Genomic DNA, 25,973 nt, shown 5'->3' with positions numbered 1-25,973 from the left:
GGCAGTGTGTGAGCACCTGTCCAACCCAGCTGCCTCTCTAGTGTGTGTGTGTGTGTGTGTGTGTGTATATATATATATATATATTTTTAACATGTGAGCCCAAGTTGGGGTCCGATTTATAGTTAACACTTAATGTTTTGGTTGAAAGACCACACACATTTAATTTGCAATGAGGGCAAATGGCTTTGACAAGAGCTGCTGTGGCGCTGGCTCTTTTTTTTTTTTTTCCTCATAAACCAAGTCATTAAATATTACAACTTTGAAAACAAGAATCCAAGCAGTCCAGAAAAAAACCAAAACAAACAAACAAAAAACCCAAAACATTGCTATTTACAGATGCTGGAGAAACAATCCCCCTCCAATGGTGACATCAAGTATCTGTGACTATAAGCTGAATGCAAGAATGTGCATCAGAGGAGTGATTGCCATCACTGGATCTGCGCATGTGTGTGTTTGTGTGAGTGAGTGGAGTGTCGTTTTTGCAGTGTCTTTGTTTTTTTTTTTTGTCGTTTTTTTTAACTGAGAGGCTTTGTGTATAAGATTTTCCTGTTGTCGACTACGCTTGACTTAAGTACATAAGGTGACTGCACTGAAGTGACGGGACTGCATTGAAGAAAGAAGGCACGATTAAAATAACAAACGACGTCATCATGAACCAAGTGAAAGGAAAAAGGAGGAAGAAACAGCTGTTTGAAGTTTCACCTCCGCCCCAACCCCCGAAATCTTTACAAGTTGTGAAAATAGCACACAGAGGAAAAACATTTGGTTTCAACAGTTCGACGTTTAGCGACGTTCCAAACACACGCATGTCCTTTACATTTAAGTGAGTCCCAAAACCGCTTCATTTGACACAAGTTTTCACTTAAAAAAAAATTAAAAAAAAGTTTAATTATTCCCACTGTTTTAAAATTCAACATCACAACAATGAGGACAGTTCATTTCTTGCTGCCAATGTTGCACCACTTATGGAGAGGTGGAAGAACACTGTGGACGCCAGTTCATCTTTCATTGCTCTCCCGGCTTACCTCCTGTTGCTTTCGCTACAAAAGAAAAACGTACTCAAGATTGAATCCAAAGATTGTCAACGCAAACAGGTACTAAGAATCCACGAGAAGCAACAGGTTGGATGACTGACCTGCTCCTTTGCTTCTCAGATTGTACTAGTTTGTGGATGACGTCAACACATTAAATCACGCTTACTGTCTCACCGTTAAATAATATATACCGGCAAAAATTACACAGATGACCCCCCTCCCCTCCTCCGCCCCCATCTTCCAAAAGGGACCTTTGTGACGTGCATTTCTCTCTATGTAAATTTGTTTGCAATGCAGCGAGTAGACAAAGATTATTGGCTCTCGCTGTCTGAAGTGACCAAGCTGATGTTCTTTGGCGTGGTAAACGGTGAGTGCAAAAAGTGTGTGCGTGTGTGTGTGTGTGTTTGACGGATGCAGCTGTTGATCATCCTTTAACGCCCTCCCCCCACAAAAAAAACATATAGAAACAAACAAAAACCAAGAAAACAATGAAGGTCATTGGCATAGCAGGCCCCAGGTTTGCATACAGGCTTTCGTCCATGTCACTCTGGGATCACAGTTCACAAGTCCTTACATGAGAGTTGGTTGGGGTTTGGTGGCCCTCCTGATTCGATTGGAAGCAAACTCATTTATGCATACTCCCAGGACAGAAATACTACAGTTTCAATCAGGTTTCCAGCTGAAGCGCTCCAGTGACTGAGAGAGTTCATGTGTGAGCCAGAAACAATCTGAGAAACACACAACCACCAGGAGCGGTTTCTGTTTTCGTTTTTTTGTTTTTGTTTTTTTTTTTGCCTTGAATGCTCCAGCGATAGTCTCAAGTGGGGAATCCTTTCCCTGAAGGAAAATAAAAAACGCATCTTTGAAGCGGTGAAAAAGTCTTTCCTCGTCCCATTTATGCTTCCTTTGTCATCTCTCTCTTCCACATTTTTATAGAAAAAAAAAACATTGAATTAGTGAAGTGTTTTTGTTTGTTTTCCCATAGTCACTGACAAAGATTTATTTATTTATTTAAAAAAAAAAAAAAACAACAACTTTGCATTTGGTTTCCACCCCGTCCTGAAAGAAGCGATAGGCTCCGCCCTCGTTCACAGTTAAGCCGTTGGGAAGTTGCAGCAGTGCTCCTCCATGTGGAGGGATGTGCCTGATGTGGCCAGGGGTCACAATTTGACCTTTGGGGAAATCGACGGCAAGCAGCAATGGAACAGCAGTGAATGCGTGATTTTGCAGAGAAACTGGAGATTTTTTTTCTTCCTTTTTTTTTGTTTGCTTTGCGTTCTTTGTGAAGATATAGGCATGTGCAGTCTGGTGGTGTAATGCTGTGTCTGTAGTGTCGCTTCGCGTTACCGCAATGCGTGAAAAACGTCGGCCGCGGCAGCGCTGCTGTGTCGGATGGCGGCTTTTCACTGTCAGGCTCTGCGCTCCACCGGCTGCTGCAAGCAAACTTCGCTGCCAGCTGAGACGATGGGGAGTCTGTTGTCCATGTGGTAACTGATCAGGTGACTCACGCTTTCAAACCGGTGATCTTTTGTGCGGACCTGAGAGGACAAAAATAAATAAATATTCAAGCCAAATATGGCATAAAACATAGGTGTCAAACCCTGGCCAAATTTGGCCCGCAGTGTACTTATATTTGGCAACACAAAGTCACTGCTAGAGCTGGCCTGCCGCTATTATACAGCACACGTACTGCTAATTACTACAAATCCCAGAAGGCTCTGCTCAATCAGGACAGGACGTTCATTGAAGGATATTATTATGACTTTATTTTGATGAGTTATTATAATTTGAAATGTGATTTTGCAATTTTGCATGTGTGCAATATGAATTATTAGTTTTTCTTATTTATTTATTGTACATTATTAAGCTTTGCTTGTTCCCTAATCAGGTTGAAGTAAAACTTGTTGGGGTCCGTGTAAAAAGGTTCAATATTATATCTGGAGGAAAATATCAATGTTGGCCCACGACTTTGTCCAAGAGTTAAAATTTGGCTCACTGTGTGTTCGAGTTTGACACCGCTAAAAGATGCTGCGCGCCCACATCTTCCTTCCCCCCGGACTCACCACTCCCTCCGGGTCCACCAGCAGCAGGTGTTTGGCCTGACCGCCCTGCTGTCCGGTGAGGACGTACTGGCCGGGCGTGGTCCCGGACTCTCGCACCAGGAAGTCGCCGTCCCGGGTTAAGAGCCTCTCGGCTTCCCTGCGACTCAGGCCGCCGTGGAACCAGGCCTCGCACTGCAGCTGCTGGACGAGGGGGGGCGCCGCCGCCATCGCAGAACCGGGGCCGCTGTGCCCGGCAACCCCCAGGGCGTCGTCAAAAGGCTCTAAAAATACCGACATTTGATTTAGCGTGCGTCTCTGGCGAATCTCTCAGGAGCAAGTCCATTCACACAGGAAAGGGAAATAGATTTCTGGCAGACTTTTTCGACTGACGAGCTAAACTAATGGTCTGGGGAAACCAAAGTGGTTTCTGACAGTTTTGTGTAACACAGTAAAAGTGTTTGTTTTTCTCCAAAGCTTTACGGGATTCCAATCACACTCGCAATAAAAAGAACATTAATCTCAAAAGAACAGATTTAAGAAGAAACATACTCATGTCAAAAGCATCCCTATTAACATTTCCATTGGCAGCAGCTTGCAGGCGGGGTTTGTCCACGTTGACGTAAGACGGATCATCAAACAGCTCCCTTCCCCCTTCTTTGGCTCCAACTTGGGAAAATAAGAAGCAGAGTGTTCCTGACTATTACATTTTCTGTTTATTCTTGACCCGCCGCAGAGATAAAAACACGCTCTTTAAGGAGAGCAGACAAAAGGCAGCGCGGCAATGACTAATTGCCGTGACTAACAGAGCGGAACACAGGCGCGCTGGAGGCATCGCAGCTCACCTGGAAGAGGCGGCAGCGGCTGCTTGTGAATGTCGTTCTGGCCCGGCTGTCCGTACGGCTGCAGACACAGAGGTACAAAAAATAAAACAAGTAGATTACAGCACATGCGAGCACGGCCCAGTGTTTCGTACAGAAATAGGAGGGACAACAATAGGCCAAAGAAACAATGGGTCCATCCGAACGTGAGAAACCCCAGCTGGATTAGAGCTCAGATTTCCTCAATCATTTGTTGCTTCTATTATTAAAGGCCCTTATAAGTGTCAAATCTCAGCGAGACTCATGTAATCATGATCTCCTTGAAACTACCAAAATCAAAAGGAAATAAATGAATAAAAAATTTGAAAAAATTTTTATATACTATTATAAACTATTTTCTTTCCAAATTATTAATAACACATGATTTCAATAATTGAAAAATGTGTGTACATTACAGTCAGAGGACAATTCCACACAGGGCTAACAATGCCATTTTAACTCTTCATTTGATGTCTACAACTGTCAGTGCCTGCAGCTTTTATGTCGAATAAACCAGTTTAAAAAAGTGAAATGCAAAAGCTAACTGGATGAAGAAATTCAATAGGAAAAATGTTTAACTGATAAATGTTCAAACTGAAAAAATACTGAGGATTTTGCCACATAGAAAGTCTAATTTTGTCAACTTTTTCTCCGTTTTCAACAACAGCTCTCTTGGAACTCACCAGCGTAGCACCTGGACGAGTCCTCATGTCAATCAGCCCACCAGGTGGAGGCTGTTTTCCTGGGAAATTATTGTAGTAAGGGACATCGGGAGGCGGAGGAGCCTCATCATCCTCTTCCTCCCATGCTGAGCCATCAAACGGAGCCATTCTGAGAGAGGTGGTGGGGGGTGCACAAAGCAGATTAGCGGACGGATTAGACGCATTAGGGACACATGCTGACGCCTGGGGTAATTTGGGAGATTTTTCATATTTACCTGTCATGAGGAGTGACCAGCTTGGGGGGGTTCTTCAGGTATTGCTTAAAGCGCAATTCAAAAGCCTGACCAATGGTGCTGATTACCTCCTGGGCCAAACCCTCCGAGCACTCCAAGATATGGCAAGCTGGTAGTACAGAAGCAGTTTTAAATGCTGGTAGAAACAATACCGCACATAAAGTAAAAACAATAATAATGTAGCGCCTATATTAATTTCTAAGCTTACTTAGCTGTGTATGCATTATTTGCTGTAGTTGGAACACACTGCTTTGGTGTAAATCAGTGTGTCCAGTCCAGTGAGGACTAAAAGGATAGAAAGGCCACTGACATTTAATGAGACCCTTTGAGTTTTAAATTAAACAGCTTAATGTATTTATCTACGCTATTTGCTGAGAGTAGAAAACTGACTGAGAGAAGTCATGCACCCCAAAGAATTATGCTGAGAGATGGGAGCCTCTTTTTCTTCTCTCCCAAGCAGGACGTTTTTTTCTCAAACGCTGTCAGATGCTGCTTTTTCTCACCTCTCTGGTTGACTGGGTCTTTGGCCACATAGGCTACGTACTCTGCCGTATCCTGAGAAGGACAGGGTAACACAGTTAGAAGGTAAGGAGGGAGGGGGCGATTTGGGAGGAATAAAAAGGCTGATTAAGGATAGAAAGTTTGTTAAAAAAAAAGTTAAAGAAGGAAAAAAGTACACAGAGCAGGAGCTGCAGCATTCTTTCAGACGCGACAAAAGTTTAAAAAAGACACGTTTGGCCAACAAAGGACGGACAGGGAGTCGTGAGTCGGAGCTGAGAGGAGGGGAATCACAGAACAACAGGGCAGAAATGGAGCGAGGGACATTAGAAGGAGCAGACAATGACAGAGGACAGGAAGGAAATGAAAGATGAAAACTGATGGCGAGGGGCCAGATTAGGGTTCACGCTGCCACAGAGAGAGAAGGGAAGAGTGAGTCAGGAAGAAAGAGGGAAGGCGGAAAAACCAGAGAGGGAGAGAGAGAGAGAGAGAGAGGGAGAGAGAGAGAGAGAGAGAGAGAGCGTGTGTGTAGGGTGACTCACTGGGTCTCCTCCAGAAGCGAAGGAGATGGACTGCATGTGATGGTTGGCAATTATCTGCGGAGAAAACAGGGACAGGGAGAGGAAACGAGAGGAGTGGGAAGACAAGAGGAGAGAATGTGGGTGACGTGACGCATGTGGGAAGTGAGATGAAAGCGTGTGGATGGAGGGACAAATGCGGAACCATTACGGAGGGAAGTGCTTTGTTCTCCAAGCCGAGTGGCGTCAACTGCAGCGGAGATACATTGGAGTGGGGACAAACGGATGGAACATCTTAAGGGTGTCCAAAGACCGCCCACGACGGATCAATAAGGACTCGGGACGCCCTCCGCGCCCATGGGGCTTCTTTTTATGAATGGATGGATGTGCACGGCGTACTTCACCTCCCCCCACTGTGGCTCGGCGTGCACTAATTGAGCAACGCCCCCACCCCGACCTCCCCCACAGAAGCAAAAAGCATCGTTTAGAAGCATAAAGGACTCCAGAGCTGTGATGGCGTCTCGACACGCTGCACTGAAGTGGTTGAGCTGGTTGAAGAGGCGATCGGAAGAACAAAGGCAAACAAAGGGAGGAAGCTCCCTGAGAACTGGAAAACACAACTGATCAAATGATAATATTTAGTGATAAATACACTACCAGTCAAAAGTTTAGACACACTTTCTCATGCAATTTTTTTTAATGTTTACAACTTTCTGCACGGCAGATTGATACTGATAACATCAAATATATGAGTAAGATTTAAGTAATTATGCAGCAAATAAAAACATGTTAAATAACTCTAAATATGCTTCTTATGAAAGGTGGCTATTTTGAAGAATTTAAATATAAAATTGTTTTTAGCAATTTTACACTTTTATTGTTTCCCACACGAGCTGGTCGGCCAGGCTAATTCTGTTCATGGAGCCGTAGCATCGTCAACTCTCATATTCTGCTCAGTCAGTGATTTTACACAATTCCAATAATTTTCCAGACCTAAAAAAAAGTTCCCAGGTTTTCCATGACCCCGGGGGACTCTGTAGGTTAAGATTTCAGTCATATATAAATATTAAAAAGAAATTGACAATGACACTGATAATTCACCTTCAACCTGCATCAGAGTTTCTGTCTCTGATTGGCTGGGGGAGTAATTACAACAAAATGACTTTTTTCTTTTCTTTTTTTTTTTTTTTTTTTTGCTGCATCCTGTTGCACAGACTTGAGCCGGCCGTTAAAAGAGCCCTTGTGCGTCCTGTGAAGTCACATTTCGCAAATGTGCGTTGCTCAAACACATAACTTAGCCGCACTGAAGGATTTCCCGATATTTAGCACGGCTGAACTCTGTCTGCAGCCGAGGTCAGCGTGTGCCTGCTTTGCAGAATCATCTTCCGTTGGGGGAGGGTCAACCCTCTTCAGTCTCACCTGTTTGCAGTCAGAGGCCAGCAGGTTGAGGCTGCTTGTCGAGATGGTCAGGCTGATTGTCATGCCGGCAAACTGCAGGTTGCTCTTTCCCAGGATGGAGGTCAGACATCGAGAGGTGGGCTGCAAAGGGCAACAAGTGGGATTCAAAAATAAGAGACAGAAACGAACCGAGAGAAACAGACCCCCCCAAAAATATTGCTATTTCTGTCAGTATCATCTTGTATTTTAACGCTACGAGGCACCGCAGCCTGTCGAGTGCTCGCTGGCTGCGCGCGGGCATGTGGGTGTATATGTGCGGGAAAGTGGGAGAACAGCTGCAGTTGTGAAAGCGATCCCCGTCTCCAAGGCCAACAACTGTGACCAGCGGAGAGGAGAGACAGCGGAGTTGGCAGACGGCATTACTGGAGATGAGCTGTCCGCAACCCTCCGCCTGTTCTCGCCGCTCTGACCCATGTCCTCTCCACAAGCACCTGGCAGAGGCTGCGAGGGGAACAGCGTCGGGCGCAAGGAGGCGCACGCGCTCGGCCGCGTGAACCCTGGCCCTCCCCGATCAGACGGACCCGACCGCGTCGCTCTATTCTGGTTTGAGTCCTAAAAGTGTTTTGTCTGGTGTGCAGCACTGCCAGACATTCCACGGTCAAAAAACTCAACTCACAATAACAGGCCCGTTTTTTACAGGCTGCCTGGTGAGACGTTTCTAGTTCAGCACTAAGTGCGTAAGCCTGTAAAACAGCAGCCTGGTGGCCGTCTGTTAATCCACGGATGCTCCTGCTGGTTCCACAAAAACCAAGAGACCCTTTGGCAGACTGCTGAAAATGGACGAGTTGTGTGTTATTATTATACCGAGAGGTCGGGTCAACATACGCTTGTGTGTGTTTTTCAATGGGAGGGGAACGCATGTGGCTAACCTGCAGTAGTGGATGGCAGAGCTAAATCTAGGTCTAATCCAGAAAAACCTTCCCCCGCTGCCGCCCACTTAAGCCACATAAATAAATAATGTCCAGTGAGGGTGGACGCGCTATAGTGTGCTTTGTGTGTACCTTTCTCCTGCGCTGGGCTCCTTTGGCTCCGGGCACGGCCTCACACACCACGGCGATCGCCTCCCTGGAACATTAACAAACATTTAGGTTTTTTTTTTCTTTCTTCTTCCTCACTTTTTCATTGGGTGTTTGTTTCTAGTTAATATTGAGAAAGATGGAGACCTTGATAAGGGGGAAAATAGAATTATGAAATTAGATTTTCTTATTTTCATTCTTACAGTTATGAGCTTGAGATTTTTCGCAAGTACAAATGCAATTTGTAGGTGTTTCCTTTGAATGGTGTGCAGTGCAAAAAACGTAATTCTCATAAAATTTCGAGGGATGAGATTTTCCAAGAATTACGTTTAAGTTTGTTGGTTATTATATTTTTGTCTTTGATTACTTGTAAAAAAAAATATTCAGTCTCCTCCTCTGTCCAAACATAACATGGTCTGAAAAACCACCTCATGAGAGCGTCAAAACCGGTTTGAGCCATATTTGAGGAGTTTCGTTTTTGGAAGTTTAGGTCTCCATTACCATTTTTTTATTGCGATATTTAGGTTCTGCGCAATTCTAGGGGAAATGGAAACACATGCTAGTGGGTGGTACGTTTACTCACATCGTGTCGAAAAATGTTGTCATTTCTATACACAGTAGATTGCAACAATATGTACAATATGTGTGAACGAAATGTGATGACAACAAATAAAGAGTTTTAAAAGAGAAACATTAACAATGCCAGTTCTAAGTGTTGCCATTAAAGCGCTCGCCTCACACGGTTCAGCTTTAGAATCTGTAGCATCTTATTGGATTCACTGGTCCGACTGTGCAGCACAAACCAGATGGAAGCCACCAGGATTCCAGAACACTCTAATTTCGGTAGTGGGAAAAGCATACACGCGCATGCACTTGTAGTACGGCAGAAACAATAGAGCAAGCGCATCACACAGTGGATGTGGAAAAACAGAGCAAGCTGCAAAAGTGCACGTGTGAGGCGAGTGTTCCGGGGTGGGGGGGCAGGCGGGTCGACATTTCTGTAAATGTAACCTTTAACCATGCGGCGAGCGTGACGCCCCCACAGACACAGACTAGACTCGAGAGTCGAGAGCCGCGGCAGCCGAGCGAGCGTGTGCGGCCTCACCTTGTGACCTGAGTTCTGGTGTTGAAGTCCAGCGCTCGCATCGACTGCAGAACCTCCACGCACCCCATGTACTGGCCGGGAAACAGGAAGCCGGCAGCGTTAGCGTCAGTACATTTCCTTCATCAACAGCCTCATTGGGCCGAAACAGAGAGAGAGAAAGCGGTGTGATCCTTGTCGCGCTTTCAGAAACACAAAACGTGTTACGACTTATTTTACACTTTTATTGTTTCCTACATAATTCCATGTGTGACCATAGGTACTTTTGATGCCTTCAGCGAGAAACTGCAATGTCAACAGTCATGAAGTCATGAGAATGAAAGAAGAGACGTTAAATTCATAGGGTGTGTCCAAACTTTTGACTGGTAGTGTGGGTTTATTATTAAGGGTTTACATTGTGAAGATTTCCTGTTCTCTAATTCATCTGAATGGTGACAGGCTGACTGTTATAAGGTCACACTGAAAACATTTAATAAATACAAACAACTGCAGTAACAAAGAGTCGTGGAGACTTTTCAGGTATCCAACTTATTGAGACTCCAACGTGAGTCATGATATGAAGGAGACACTTCTGACTCGGCTGCTGGTGTGTGGTCACTCACCCGTACGGAGTAGGCAACGCCCGACGTGCTGACCACACCGTCCGAGTGCAGCCAGCCCCGGGTGGGCTTGTTGACAAAGGAGCCGTGGCGCGTCCACTCATCGCCGCCCAGCTGCCCGCCTTCCACCCGGGCCCTCCTGGACGCCCCTCCCAGCCGGTTCATGTCCTGCAGGGGCGGTCGGGGAGGGGGAGAGGGAGCGGTTAGAGGAGGGAGCGGGTGATGGAGAGGGGGAGAGGAGCTGGAGCTGCTCCGTTCATCCCCGGAGGACTCCACGGGGGCCTGGAGGGGCAGAGGTCGTTGCTGCCGCTGAGGCGGCGGCCTGCTGGACGCCTTGAGTCCTGGGAGGAGAGTGGCGGAGACGCCCAAGCGGAGGGAGCCCATCCTCGGGAAGAAGGAGCAGAGGGTGGTGGGGCTGTTCTCGGCCGGCCGGGGCGAGGAGGGAGGCAGGATGGGGGTGAGGGACGAGGAGGAGAAGGAGGTGGGGAGGCCGGGGGAGGGGGTGAGGGGCGTGGCCGGGCTGGAGGGAGGGAACGAGGAGGGATTGGAGGTGGTTTCGTCGGCGGAGCTCAGCGACTCGCTGCGGAAGTGGGTGTACTTGGTTTTGGGAACGAGCTCCATTCTGAGCATCAGTTCTTTAGTCTGCGCAAAAGATTCTCTCGACGAGCGATCACGCCGTCTTCGTCTCGCCGCTCAACGCTTCTCTTTCGGAAAGGATGGACCCGTCCCATCTGCGTCCATCATCCACCGTTCGTAAAACAACTCTTCCCACAGTGACGGGTGAGAAAGTCGCGGGGAGAAACGGTCGGTGGGAGCCGACAGGAGACCCAGTGGAAAAGTGAAAAAGTTCTAGTTTTTAGTGCACCATTGGAAATCATGTCGCGATCGAGCGCGCGTTGGGATCTGCACGCATTTTAGCTGCGCTCCCAGTCTTGAGGCTACTGCCAGTGTTCATCCTGGGGCTTCAGCCAGAGTGTAAAACAATATCTGGGAGTATATTGTCCCCCGGCTTTAATGGCCTACTGAGTGAAGGCCAGCTACGCGGCTGTCGCCAGCACCGTGAAGAATCCGCCACAAGTGATTGTCTCTCAACGGCCGCCCCCGCCGTGCGTGCCTTGGCTGCGCTCGCGTGGTGTATTCAACGCGCACGCCAGGCGAGCTTCCTGCCGCCGTATTTTAAGATTATCTGGGTGTGCGTCTGTCGCCGTGCGTGCGTGCGAGGCGACTCCCCTCGGCGGCTCGAGAAAAGTCCCGTAAAAAATCCTGTTTGCGGCCGTCGAGGGCGGCGCGAGGAATATAGCACACAAACGCACACACACACAGTGATACACTGACACACACACACACACGTGCGAGGTTCCAGTGGGCTGATTTGACAGTGAGTACCTGCAGAGCTGCTTAAGACCAGAGCACTACTGATGTATGGCTACTATCCCAAACAGCACTCCTTCCTTCTTTCAAAGCTCCACTCTTCTCTCACTCCCTCTCTCTCTTCCTCCAAATGATTTCATGTCCTCTCTGTATGGCACTGGCTCTCTCCCTCCCTGCCGCCTCCTCCTCCTCTTCCTCCTCCTCGCCTCTCCTCTTCCAGATCACCTCGGGAGCGGCCTCGCCGCCTTTCTCCGCACCCTTCCTCCCCGTCCTCTCCCTGCCCTCGCGCCTCTCCTGGAAGTCCTCACGCTTCCTCCACACGATGTACTCAGCCAGCCTCTGCCTCTCCAGCGCCTCCGCCTTCTCGCGCGCCACCACTTCCTCCCGCCTCTTCCAGACGATCTCCCCCTCGCCCCCTCCCTCGTCTGCTCGCCCGTTCTCCAGGCTGTCCCGTTTAAGCAGCACGAAAGGTTCAAAAAGGTCAGCCTCGCCTCTCTGCCTCTCTGTCTCGCGCTGGTGGGGGTCGACTAGAGGCCGGCCATGTTGAGCAGTCTCGACATCAATATAAAAGAAATATAAAAGAAAGAAAGTGTAGTATTCAAAACGGGGCCCGCAGTGTTTGGGCCTGTTCCTGACTGAAGTTCCTGATATGGCTAAAAGAAGTGAGGCTGCCTCGGTTCAAGTGTGTTTGATAAGAATGGCAACCTCGGTAAAGATGTTCGTTTTTTGTTTCCCTTAATGGAGCACCATTAGATAGCGGTAGTCTGATACTGAGATCTTGTCCGTGTCTGGTACAGTGATGCACACGGCAGTAGCACAGTGGTGATGTAACACTGGAGAGAATGTAGGTCATTGGCTGACGATGACTACCGGTGGGCTTGCTGTGATGGTTATGGGACTTGAATGGTCCGGTTTGTACTCCCTAACCCAGGATTCCCTGAATGGTGCTAGCGGCTCGTCGGAGCCGGAACTCATTCACCCAGCTGGGTGAGAGCTCGGTCGGAACCGCTCTCCGTCTGTGTGGTTTTATCCCCTGCTCTTTACCTTCCCACCTTGTTCCAAGAACAAGCCCCAGATTGCAGCCAGGTACCTGAGAGAGGAGCGCTGACACAGCCCCGTGTGATATGAACAAGTCAGGTTGTTGTGTACTGGAGCCGCCTCCCCTTCCTTATCTAAGGCAGTGCTTATCAAGCAGCAGGTTAGCACTCCGTTGGACAACAAATTACTGTTCGAGCACCATATATCATCTCGTTTTTTCTGCATAGACCAATCTCGAAGGCAAACAACAGTCCGTTTACATTAACAGTCGCCTCCAAAGTCTCTCAAACGTCAAGAATCAGTCATCCACCGCAGCCTGAGCTCAACAGGAAGCTGGGCTACACCTACAGCCGTGCAGAAGGTCCGCCGGCCCACACTGACACTAACAAAGCACCTGTCATATTTACAATCTCCTGGCTGTTTATCCTTCGAGGAGAACAAGGGTCGCACGCACCTCACCACAACCACTTAGGCAACCTTGTCAAAGGTGGGTATTTGGCGTCAGCGTGTCACGGACGAGCCGAGCGATGCGTGAATTTCTTCTTTCCCCTGCCGCCCACACCCTGACAGCTAACTTTACCGGGACACAACTCTGTGTGAAGTGCAAGGGGCCAGCTTGCAGTGGGCACTGAACGCATGGCAGAGGAGAACAGTCGCCTACACCAGTCTAGCACCGCAGAGGGAGCGTCTAGCAATTCCAGCTAGTCGTCCATCTGGTCTTGGCCAAAAGAAGCACCATCGGAAGATCCAGTCCCGTGAACGCGCTGTGCCAGACACGCTGGGATGGTCTCCAGGAAAGCTGTGAAGTTTGGCTGCAAAAGTCACAAGAGAGACCCACAACGCGTGTACAATCAAAGAACGTGCGGGGACAAACACGAGGGTCCGTCGCACTCCGGCCTGATAAACCCACTAGGCTGGAGCGGCACTTCAAGAAAGGACTGAAAATGCACCGTCTAGGTAGTGCACAAGGGTGTCTCAGTGCACAGGGTAGGTCAGGTGACTGCAGAGGTGATGACCCTCCGTCTACACAACAAGAAATCCTGAGTCACCTCCTGGCAGGCAGTGACAGGAACTGATTGTCTTAATCATAGCACACGCAGCCATCGGTGGAAACAATTGCGCCGTACGTACAGATCGGAGTCGGGAGCGATTAACTCCTACATCTGCTCGCTTACTTACCCCCGCTGTGGCACCACAGCTCGGGAGATAAAAGACGGCAGCTGCTGCCGTGGGGGGGAGAAAAAAGAGGTGAAATGAGGACAAAAGGGAACGAGACGCAGCAGCAAGAAAAACACGGCAAGCAGGGGAGGGAGGGGGGGAGAGACAGGTGAACTGAAAGAACCCTGACGCCCAGAGTCTGCCTAGCACCGCGCACACAAAGACAGCCTGGGAAAGGAAGGAAAGAAATAAATAAAGGAAAGAAAGAAAAACTGCCTGTTTAAGATATAGACCAAAAACTCCACACGGACACAAGTTGATCGCGTCCGCTGCTTCAGATCAGATTGGCACCAACAACTAGAGAAGAGCACCAGTTTTGAAAATATGGGACAATGAATCAACTTTACATGCCGTTCCGTCTGCGGCTGCCGCCCGTTGCCATGGCAACAGACATTAAACGAGATGCCTGCGGAGGATATCTGCACACGCAGAAGTCTGAACAGCCGCAGAAGTCTTCCGACAGACAGACAGACAGACAGACGGCTGATCGGCTGAATCACAAGGCGGCAATTAGTCGCTGCATCCGTGGCTCCACATTAGAGCGTCTTTTTCAACCAGCAGGAGGGAAAAGAGGGCTCCGCTGACCGATCGATAGGTTTCAGGAAATGATCAAAGTTTGACCAGAGTCTGACAGCGTCAGTTCTGACCCGCCACGCAGCGCTTCCAAACAGGGACGATTAAAACTCTCTATCGGTTTGATTCCAAACAAGCGCCCAGTAACAGTATAAACAATGCCATCAATGCACTTATTTAAAAACAAAACAAAAAGACAACGCACCCAAAGTCATAAAAGTGCATAAAAACAACCTGAAGATTTGGAGCAGCTGAAAACACGTAACGATTGTCCTGCAGAGTAGAGGATACAATGAAAGAGAATAGAAAACCGAACGAGTGAAAAGTAAAAAAAAAAAAAGAAAAAAAAAAAGAGTCAACAACTACAAAAGACACAAAAAGTCTTAAGTGAAATTACTCTGTATCAAATATTTCCCGCAGGTTTCGACAAGAGCTTTTGCAGTGTTTCTAATGAATGGAAAAGCAGAAATCGGCGGGCGTAGTAGTTCCTCTTTTTTTCCCTTTTTGTTTTGGGCTTTTAAAACGCATGCAGTTGATAATCCGCGGTGACTAAACTAGAGTCGGGCCGACACGAGAACATATTAATGTCTGAGCTGCATCCCACTGTCCGGTCATCCCTCCTCCTCCTCCTCCTCCTCCTCCTCCTCCTCTTCCCCCTCTTCTGGCTCTCTCTTGTCCGTCCACTCCCTAGGAAGGAAGGAAGGGGGAAAAAAAACACCAGCGTGCTTCTCCTCTGATCCGCTCGATTAATTCACAAAGTCAGTGGCGGCAGCTCCTCTTCTCTTCTCTCCTCTCCTTTCCTCTCCTCTCCTCCCTCCTCCGTGTCTCCAGTCTCCTCCGGCAGATTGTGAGAAGTCAGCGCCGCCCCGGTGGACAATGGCACGCGTTCATTGTGCTCCTCGTGTCCCCTCACGTCTGCCTCTCGCTCCCACTTCCCTTCCACTCCTGGCTGTTCTGGGGATGATCACGCTGTCTGTCCTTCCCTCCTCCTCCCAGTCTGGGTGGGTTATGCTGCCTCTCATTTTCTCTCTTACCGCCTCGCTCTCTCTCTCTCTCTCTCTCTCTCCCTCCCTCACACACACACACACACACACACTCACACACACACACACACACAGGCGACTGCTGCTGCCTGTGCCCTCCCCACCTCCCATCCTACCTCCTTCCTGTTTCCTCCCCCTCCACCCACCTCCTCTCTGCAGCCTCATTCATTTAGTGGCGTGCGTGTGTGCGTGTGTACGCGCGCCGGGAGATGCTGCGCCCCTCCACGTTAATGCACACTCTCCGACGGGAGATGGAGACGCGGAGGAGGAGGAGGAGGAGGAGGGGAGGAAAGAAGGATGGGGGGGAGGGGTGGGGGGGTTATATGGGGAAAATATGTGGTCCATGTCGGCTGTTCAAGGCTCCTCCCTTATTCATGTTTGGTAACCTGAGAAAGAGCAAGAGAGGAGGCGAGAGGGAGGATGGAGAGAGGCAGAGGAAGAGGAAGAGGGTTCACCCTCTTCCCGCGTGACCCAAGGTCACTTAATAACCTTGATGAAAATGGATACACACACACACACACACACGGGCACACAAACAGGGAGGTGTATTTTTTTTTTTTTTGAACACTACTTCCTGTGTGACTGCATGGCGAGAGCTCTCAAGGGTGAAAGAGGGACAGGTTAATAAAAGGGAAGCACCATTTACAGCTGGGTGACTGTGCATGAGTGGAAATGAAGCATATCAAAGCCGACATCCAGGCAGATCTGATAGGAGGCAGGGAGTGGAGGTGGGGGAAGGAATTAAAAAAAATAAATAAAAAGAGGAAGAAAAGTACCCAGAAACAACCCGGCGCAGACGAGAGAAGAGTGAGTCCTTAAATGACACCCCAACATTCAGCCCCTGCAGTACTGCGCTTGGCCACACACACAAACACACACACACGGAAGGGGTTCAGCCGAGGACGTGAGAAACCGAAATAAGGGGTTGGAGGAACAGAGTGTCGCTCGTCTCACAGCGATTCAAACGGGAAAGAGACTGAGGTGAGGGGGATGGCGTAGACGGCGCCCACCACCAGTAGCGGCACTGAAACACACCACACACTGTGGCGCAGGGCTGGCAAAAATCAGATATATATCATCACAAAGTCAATCAATTCTTATAAAGGTCCCGAATTGATTCTAAAACCGAGCTGAACTCGTCCGGACTCATGTTAACAGTCATGTGAAAAACTGCAACATTAAAGTAACGCAGGGCTGCATAATTATTAATGCATGATCGTGCGCTGCGACTCTCAGGTCTCCAGTTTCACAGGAAGAGGTTACAATAACTTTGGTCTGCTGCCGAACGTGCAGTTTTTTTTTTTGAGAGGTCCAATGTGTCATGTGGAGGAGGCCAGAAATATCCCCTCGGACCGGCAGGGATGCAAAATATATTATGTTTCATAATGCACAAAAAATATGAGGCCTTGCTTTGTTAGGAGTCGGTTAAATAACGCTGCAGTTGTCTGCAGAACACATGTAAATGGGTCAGGCAGAGAATGAATGACCTTTTCAGTTCAAAATGTAATTTAATATTTATATTACTATAATCACTTATGAGTACTGGAATTCTTGTAAACGGCAGCAGAATCCTTCAGAAGTTTTGCAAAGCAAATTGAAAATGACCTCGTTGGAATTATGCAGCCCCAGTTTGTTTGCACTGTCATTTAAGGCCTTTGATGAGAATCTCCAAATCTCTATTTTCGATTTTTTCAATTGGAAAATGGGAGAAGTGTCTCTGTTGAACAAAGCGAACCCTTTGCCACTGTGAGTGTGTGCGCTTCCCATTGTCTGGCTCTTACATATAGAAGTCTTACCATATAATCCATTGGCCAGCAGCACAGGCTGTCTGCGGGTCTGTAACCCTAAAAACACCAAAGTGCACGTCAGCACACTTGGGCACACACACACACACAAGACGCACACGACAAAGACGTGCAAGCACACGGTGGCGGCCCGCTCCGACCGCTTGGCTCGCAGCTGCTTTTTGGACTCCCAGCATGCTTTGCGCCCAGGATCAGCTGTGGAGAAGGGTCACGGGACCCCCTCCGGCTGGATTCGGGCGCGCGGAAATACAACATTGACACACAGCCGAGACAGCGGAGCAGGAATTTGAAGGAAGTTGCGGAAAAGGGGGGAGGCAGAGTGAGAAGAAGCGACAATGCGGCGTGCGTGTCGAAACACACCCTGTGGAATGAACGGAATGGCCTCGGAAGCGAGCGAGCGCGCGTGTAGGACGTCTGCGCCTCGGCTTGCCTCTCTCTGCTCTCTGCTTCCGCGCACGAGGTTGGGGAGGGATGAAATGAAAAAAAAAAAAAAAAAAACACTGTCAGCTGTAACTGCTGCTAGTCAGCTTTTATTGGATGAAACAATCTCGAGATGGACTGAGACGAATGCAGGGCCTCATCCGCGCTCTGCTCTTAAACTACAGTGTGGCTGCGTGTAATCTCATTTGACCGGCCGCTCGCTCCTCGACCCGCCTTCACAACCAACAGGCCACGAAGGAGGAAAAAGAAGAGAAGAGAGATGAGTAAACAAGGCCCGAGTCACTGAACCTGCTCCCTTCTGGGCTGTCTCAAGTTGGGAGTCGTCGTCAAGCACGTCAAAGTGCCAAACCAGAGACGGCGGGGATGAAAAGGACGGGCGCTGAGGGAAACGGCGGCTGCAGACGGTAAACAGCCGCTCAAATTGGAGAAATGAGGGGTGAGAGCGAACCTGATGTTGGCCAGACACGCGGAGGGAGGGAGCGAGAGAGCGAGAGAGCGAGACCCGTCCTGCTAGCTCCACATAGCAAACATGTGAGACGGCTATTTTGGGTTGTGTCACTACCACCCCCCCACCCCTCCCCACCCACCCCAACCACACCCACCCCAACCACACACTCACATCCACACAATCTCCTCCCATCAGTCCCTTCCTCCTGCCACTCTCTGCCTCTCCCCATTTACAACTTCCTATTAGCTCAAACGGTTGGTGTCACAGGCGGTTATTTCCTCACGCAAGGTTCCATGTCAGGCTTTAATACAATGTGCCAAGCTGACAGCGGTGACGCGTCGTCAGGGGCCGCCGCTCGCCGAACGCGGCGGAAGGCTTTGTCGGCTGTCGTTTGCATCGACGTCAGTCAGAAATCGGTTCATTTAAGCAATAAACAACACGTTTGCTGCAAGGGAAATACAAGCTGAGCAAACTTTCTCTTGTGACGTCGGCTTCTTTGAGTTGGTCGGTGAACTGTTGTGATCTATGGCTATAAAAAGGATGAGAAAATGAGGTAGTTTCAGTGTGGCTGAAAGTAACTGCTGTGCTTTCAATCGTTCTATAATAAATAAATAAAAAAATAAGATTTGTATCAAGAGCCACTCTTCGTGGAGGTGCACAACCATAATGTGCCACCATGCTTATACAGTGGCACAGCTCCATGTTCTGCTCAGGGGCTTGTCATTTTCACCTCAACATTACAGTTGATATAAGAGAGGTGTGAGATCAAATGGGTGTGAGTGATAATGTCATGGGTGTGAGCGGGACATCAGAGAGCAGGGACTTACAAGCAGGGAAGAGTTCTCGGATGAAATTTGCTCATTGGAGAAACATTAGTAGCATGCGGCAGAAGGCGCCTGCGTTCTGCCGCACACTGGGCCTTTAAAGACAAGCCTTCAGGGAATCAAAATGTTACTTAATGGCACTTGGCTGCTCCCTGTTTCACTGCAAACTATTAACGAGACTTTCTCTAGTCAGACAGGTGTGACTACAAACGCACCGGGAGTTGTTGCTCCTACGGCAAAAACCCAAATCAAAATGTTAAGTTGTGCAACTACACAGACCAGATCAGAATGTTCATTTACTTCATTTTACTATGTCAATATTATTTGGTAAAATATTAAAATCCTTTTACCCTAAGTTATTTTTCTAGTTACAGATGAATTAACAAATGCATTTTCCAATTAATCACCACATTAATTAAAACTTAAAAAAAAAAAAAAAAAAAAAAAAAAAAATATGTATATATATATATATATATATATATATATATATATATATATATATATATATATATATATATACATATATATATGTATATATTCTCATCGATATCACTTAGAGCCTAAAGTAAAACTTGTAAATTACTTGCTTCTCATCAACATTTCAAAATAAAGATGACGGTAATCAATCACAAAAGAAGCTAATTCGTGACAAAATGTTTTGGCCAAAGAAATTACTTCAAAAATGAACAATTTGTTGATTATCAAAAGAAGGTTTCATTTATATTGCAGTTGGCCAGTCAGGTGTTTCTTGCCTGTTTTTTTCCTTCCCCAAGCCAATTTCTATCAACAGAATAACGTTAACTCAACTTGTTTTAACCTCTTTAAACTTCTATGACAGTCAAAACAGCACTTTGCCCCAAGACTATCAACACAGTGATGATTTACTTTACTAGCAGTAACAATCTGTGATATGATAATGTGATAAGAGCTCAGCCAGCTAAGAGAGCAGGAAATGAGAATCTATCCCGCCCGAGTGTCAACCCAACCGTAGAGTTACTTTAATTAGCAGAGTTGTGGCTTCAACGTCACATCCGGCACAACGACGTGATGACAGCTGGTTAGGGCGTGGCCTCACAGCAAGAGAAAAGGGGGGGTGTGGCTTCCAGTTTTACAATAACTGCCTTTCCATTGTAGTTTTTCGCTAAATAAAAGCGATATTTCTAAAGTTTCGCCAAAATACAATTGCGATTTGCAGGTGTTTCCATTAAATGGTGTGAAGCGCATAAGCTGTGATTCTCGTAAAATCTTGTCCTGCGAGATCCCACTTTGAGGATGGAGGTGCAAAATTAGGTTTTGCGCAATTCTAGGAGTCATGGAAACACAGCTAATGTCAGCTTTTGCATGAACCCAGACTGATTGAGTCCATTTTCACATTAGGCCCAATTGATTTACACCGCACTCGTCACTGGTCAGCCTTTGCATTGGTGAACTTTGTATATGCACAGCCAACACAGTAGGTGGTGGCATTTCACTTGACCACTGAGCAAAAGAACATATGCATCGAGCTGACAGTGAAAGAGTTTCATTATTGTCTCATTTGACCTTATGCAGTGTGGGAGGAAACGCGGCAGAGGTACGATGCATACACGCAAAAACAAGCGACTCAACTCTGTTTGAAAAAAACAAACAAAACACAGCAGACAGTTTGTCGGTCCACCAACCCACCCGGCAAAGAGACTCAGCATAGCATGTCTACATGCTGGCTCCTGTAACTGTCATCACTCTGGATGTTAAAAGCAGCTTAGAGAGCCACCGGTGTGCTTTAACAAGCTGAGTTCATGTATCAGCAACAGTTTAATTCAAGGCTAATATCAGCAATAACACTCAAAAAAAAAAATCAAAGTCTATTTCTGACCTGGCTGTGTGTGTGTGTGTGTTGGCCAGTGTATGGCTGCATACACCTGTCACCTGTCAGAGTGAAATTGTAACAGGCACAAGTGTCACACTGTGCCATCAGTCAGGACTAAAGCCTTCACTGGCCACTGACACGGCTCGGGCAGAATTGGACAGATCCAATTTTAATCAAGTGGGGTTCGCTTCGTGCCATCGCTGTGACCAAGATGCTACCCTGTGACTGACAGATTCTGTATCAGTCTTTCTGTTTGTGTGTGTGTGTGTGTGTGTGTGTTTAAACGTGGGTATATTTCTGTGTGTCTGTGTGCTCTTCTTTGACTGGGTTTTGACATGTGTCTGAATCTCCCAGGTTTTTTTTCTTTCCAATAAGGTGTTGATTGAACCCTCTCTTCGCCACCGTTTCATCACTGAAGATAACTTCCACCATATAATATGGTGTCAGGGGGCTGCCGATCTGAGCCGCATGGTCGACCCTGATAAGTCCAGTCCAAGTCGCGAGCTCAGTTGCTTCTGGTCACCTCAATCATTCCACAAACTTTCCCGTAATCGTCTCTGTCCTTCACTCGTTTATGATGTACTGAGGGTTGCTAGTGTGACCCCAATTTAACACATATGAGTAGATTTTTAAGCCCCGGTCTGATGTCTCTGTAGCAGCAAAAAAAAAAGAAAGAAAAGGTGGCGCATGCAGTGGGGGTTCTGTGCTGTACACACATTTCACAACAGGATGTGTATTTGTGTGTGTGTATGCTGAAACAAACATGTAGCATGTGTGTATGTGTATGTCTGGCATAAACTTAAGTTTGAGTAGTAACAGATGCAATTATAAAATCATATGACATGTTATCTGACAAGTGACGCTTGTGGAATCACAAGACGGTAAAAACAATATAATACAGCAAGTATAGAATTTCCAAAAGTGAAGTTTACTGCCGAGCTTTTTAACTGTTACTTTTTCTTTTTGCTTACTCCTGTTTTCAAAAAGTGGGTGCTAAAACATACACTGCATCAGTTACAGCAGGAAACTAAAACTGTTGATTTCTGAAAAAAAATTTAAACGCTTAAAAACTGCGTAAGACAGCTTCGCTGCAAATTACACTGTGATGACAACTAAAAATTTGAAAATAAGTATAACATGCGGCCTTCAAGTTGAAGATGGAACCAGTCATTTTCTTTCAAGACTTGGAACACAAAACCTGTCAAAACACATTTACTGTACCGATCGTGATCAGGATTTTAGTCTGTGACTAATCATATTCCTCAACATTTACGGAAAGAAGCATGAGCTGGAAGCCCCTCGGTTGACTTCTCATCACTGCCGATTGTAAGCCAACTAAACTCAAGCGCTTCGACAGTTGCTCCAGCTGCACGCTGTTGCTCAACTGGCTGCTACGCCGAGTCTTTGGTAGGGCTTTGGGCTTCTACGACGGCGAGGACAAACTCGCTAAACATTTGTTAAAATAAATAAATAAATAAATAGATAGATAAATAAATAGAACGGGTGTGTCCGCTAGTGAGCGTCACCTTTACAGTAAGCTTCGGAAGCTACAGCGTTGTATTAATAATCATAATGATCATAATAATAAAACAGCAAACAACGAGAAGAACGAGGCTGGGCAGATAAAAGTCGCCCAAAAAAAACTTCTTGTGGTGTTGTGTACAACAACAATGGCAGAGTCGAGCACACGACCCTGAACCATTCACTTCCTACCACCCCACCAAGAAACAGAAAAGTGTGGTCAACTTTTAACGAGCAACTTACCAGCTCTCTCTCTCTCTCTCTCTCTCTCTCTCCCTCTCACTCCCTTCTCCTCGAGTTGCTCCTCGACTTCTTGCTGTCACAAACTTAAGCTCGGCCGCATCGAAACTCGTCTACAAAGTCGACGGTCCTCTAAACCTCTAAACTTAGGGGCGACTCTCGGTTGCGGCGAACTTCATGAGAGAGGATTCTTAATTTCTTCTTTCCTCTCCTTTTCCTTTCCTTCCTCCTCCTCCTCCTGCCCCCCCTCCCCTCAGCCACGGCAACGACACAAGCCACTTCCGCGAATAAGCGGTGACGTCATGCGGCCGCGGCTCCTGCCTGACTTGTGCGCGGACCTGTGTGTGTGTGTGTGTGTGTGTGTGTACCCGCCTTGCACCTGGCCCATTCAATTGTAGGTTACGCAAAAACAAAACCTCTACACAGCAAGACAAAAGCGCTGCGGCGCAAACAGCTGCGGGCGACAGCGCGGTCGTCTGTGTATCTGTAGGTCAGAACGGACGAGCTCAGGAAATAAGCGTGCGTATTTATTATTTTCCTGTGAAAACGCAGACAGCAGCGTCGACTGCGTGACCTCTATAGCGCCCCTACTACTACTAGTAGTAGTTCCCTCTCTTCTGCGCAGAGCAACATTTTCAACCCACTCTGTGTATTGTGTGGGAAACTGACACACTTCTGACTTGTGCATCATTTATTACCGCCCACACCTTTCATATTCTACACATCGAGATATTTATGTTTTTTTTGTATATGTGCTTTTTATATACTTCACGCTCGTGGTCGCACACTTTAAACAGAAACATCATTTGTACTTTAAATAAACAAAACAAGACAAATAGAAACATTCATGTTTATTTATTTATCTATTTATTTGTTTATTTATGTATTTATTTAGTTGCTAGTAGGTCGTACGACAAACGTGAAAGAAAGGCAGGATAGCATCGTCCTCCACACAAGGCTGCATGCTTAATCCCTGGTCAAAAGGAACACATATACGCATATTCCATCTTTTGAAAGTTTGTGACATTGTGTGAGGTAACACTTTTAAAATAGGGATTTTCACTCAGCTGGTTGGACACTCTGGAGGATGTAGCTTTCAGGTATGAATATAGAACACTTTGCGTTGAGAGCCAATGATTAGTCCAAATGTCAGTATACTGTTTTCCCCTGCAGAATGCAATGGTTTCTCAGTACTTAATATGTTTTGTAAGAAACTGCTGTACTCTGCTCTCACTTACAATAGATGACATATACAAATATACACATTTCATATGTGTATATATACATATATATATATATATATATATATATATATATATATATATATATATATATATATATATATATGTATATATATATATATATATATATATATATATATATATATATATATATATATATATATATATGTATACACACACACACACACACACACACAGTTGAGGCAGATTTGTTGGCTGCATGTCCATAATGCCAATATCTCGCTCCACTATATCCCTAAGACCATGTGAGTACAATGAATTCATTGTTTCAAGTTCAAGGCAGCAGTTTGAGTTTATTATAGCATCATGACATGGCAAATTATCCTACTGGATGTCGCCCTCAGAAGACGGTAGACTGTGGTCTTGACCAGATGGATGAGGTCAGTGACAACGCTAGGTAGGTAGGCTCTGGCGTTTTCAATCATGCAGAGTTTGTGCAAAGGGCCCAGACGTTTGCCACGAAAATATCTGTCGCACCCTTACACCACTGACTATTTAAACAAAGTAGAATGAATCCATGCTTTAAAATTTAAAGCGCTAAATGTTGACCCTATATCATCTGAATGGTGCGGAAGAAACTGTGATTAATTAGAACTTTATCCCAGTCTTTTACTTTTCATTTTTAGTCAATTTGTGCAAATGACAGCTTTATATTGCTGTTCTTAGATGACAGGCGCGGTCACCATTGTAGTCCTCTGCTGCTGTGGCCCTTCTGCTTTAAGATTACATGTTGCGCATCCAACATGTTTTTCTGCATACTTTGGTTGTAATGAGTGGTCATTTGAGTTGTCTGTTGTTCCTTTAGGAACTGACACTCTGGCTATTTTTTCTTCTTGTACCATTTTCTGCAAACTGCATTAGCAGTTTCTGAAACACACCTGGGCCTTGCTTGTAGCTACACTTGTTCCTTATAAAGTTCCTGGTGAACTGAAGGACAAATATAATTTGTTTCTGTATGCTTAAGAAGCCTGGAGCATATTTAATAGTGGATGCCTTCAGACATATGCTTAAAAAACGATGTGTTTTTTTTTTTTGTTTTTTTTTTTAATAAGCAGCATTGTCAGCACGGGCACTGCTTTAAAGTAAACATCAGTAAATACCACAATCTTACCTCAAGTTGATAGGTCAAACCACGTGATAAAAAAAAAAGAAAAAAAGATTAATTCTTCTTACAAAGAACACAGCATACTGACTCCACATCCGCTTACAGCTCATAACAGAAAATGCAGATAAAAAGAGGTTGCATGCATTTTCATACCAGATATACAGTATGTACATTCATTCATTCATTCATTTTCCATACCCACTTAGTCCCGAGCTCAGGGTCATGGGGGTCTGCTGGAGCCTATCCCAGCTGTCATAGGGCGAAGGCAGGGGACAGCCTGGACAAGTCGCCAGTTCATCGCACGGCCACATAGAAACAAACAACCATTCACACTCACATGCACACCTACGGACAATTTAGAGTGTTCAATTGACCTCACATGCATGTTTTTGGACTGTGGGAGGAAGCCGGAGAGAACATACGCAGACAAGGGGAGAACATGCAAACTCCACACAGAAAGGTCCCAGGCTCGGAATCGAACCCTTGACCTTCTTGCTGTGAGGCGGCAGCGCTAACCACTGCGCCAACGTGTCGCCCAGTATGATAACTTGTTAAGACTTCCTCTCGAGTCACAGATAGTTTGTGATGGAGCTGAACACTTTAATGATAAAATACGTTGAATAGGCTAATATTGTTTATCTACAAAAAAAAAAAAAAAAATCCAGAAGAACTCTATAATGCATCATTACAAAAGAGGTGAGAATTCATATAATAAATGAAACAAACAAACATGTAACATTAATAGACTGTCACACTAAAACTAGTTGTACCGCATTGCATATGAACTTACATACGGAGCTTATCCAAAATCTATCACAACTTGACTAATCATAAGTCGATGATTTATATTTGTATCACTGCTATCCAATATTTACCTCATTCACCATGTAGGATTTACTTATTTCACACAAAAACACATCACGGTAAAGTTAAATCACAAGTACACTTAATTACAGTAAAATGTATTGTCGTACATAAAAATAGGCGACCTTACAAATATCGAATCCGCAAAATCCAGTTACACGCCCGCCATCTGTAGGCAGGAAGGGAACTGGTAATGTAGGAATTTAGGTCAACCATCGGTTAATGCGTTCCTCCAGCCAGCAGGGGCGCGCTAGTGCAATAGTCTTCATCTTTGCAGGAGAGAGTGATTCGT

At 46.3% G+C, this 25,973-nt stretch overlaps 1 protein-coding gene across 3 annotated transcripts; it reads right to left on the bottom strand.

The window, feature by feature from the left end:
* Positions 1–83: 83 nt before the first annotated feature.
* On the bottom strand, positions 84–22,601 carry shc1 (SHC (Src homology 2 domain containing) transforming protein 1). 3 transcript variants are annotated; one of them, XM_076012946.1, is made up of 13 exons: positions 22,454–22,601; positions 10,083–10,247; positions 9,484–9,554; positions 8,364–8,427; positions 7,324–7,443; positions 5,929–5,982; positions 5,392–5,443; positions 4,871–4,997; positions 4,617–4,764; positions 3,919–3,976; positions 3,626–3,742; positions 3,098–3,357; positions 84–2,572 (listed from the first exon to the last, which is right to left on the bottom strand). In XM_076012946.1, the coding sequence occupies exons 2-13, from the start codon at positions 10,242–10,244 to the stop codon at positions 2,444–2,446; spliced, it is 1,362 nt and encodes a 453-aa protein (XP_075869061.1). In that variant the 5' UTR covers positions 10,245–10,247; positions 22,454–22,601; the 3' UTR covers positions 84–2,443. The 3 variants fall into 3 exon arrangements, with proteins under 3 accessions (XP_075869061.1, XP_075869060.1, XP_075869059.1); XM_076012945.1 differs by lacking the exon at positions 22,454–22,601 and adding an exon at positions 17,119–17,783; XM_076012944.1 differs by lacking the exon at positions 22,454–22,601 and having other exon boundaries at positions 10,083–15,343.
* Between the last annotated feature and the right edge of the window lie 3,372 nt (positions 22,602–25,973).

Source organism: Nelusetta ayraudi, unplaced genomic scaffold (assembly GCF_046127955.1).
Source record: "Nelusetta ayraudi isolate G7.1 ecotype Tasmania unplaced genomic scaffold, CSIRO-AGI_Nayr_v1 ptg000136l, whole genome shotgun sequence".
In the NCBI taxonomy this organism is placed as follows: domain Eukaryota; kingdom Metazoa; phylum Chordata; class Actinopteri; order Tetraodontiformes; family Monacanthidae; genus Nelusetta; species Nelusetta ayraudi.
This window is presented reverse-complemented; position numbering and strand designations above follow the sequence as displayed.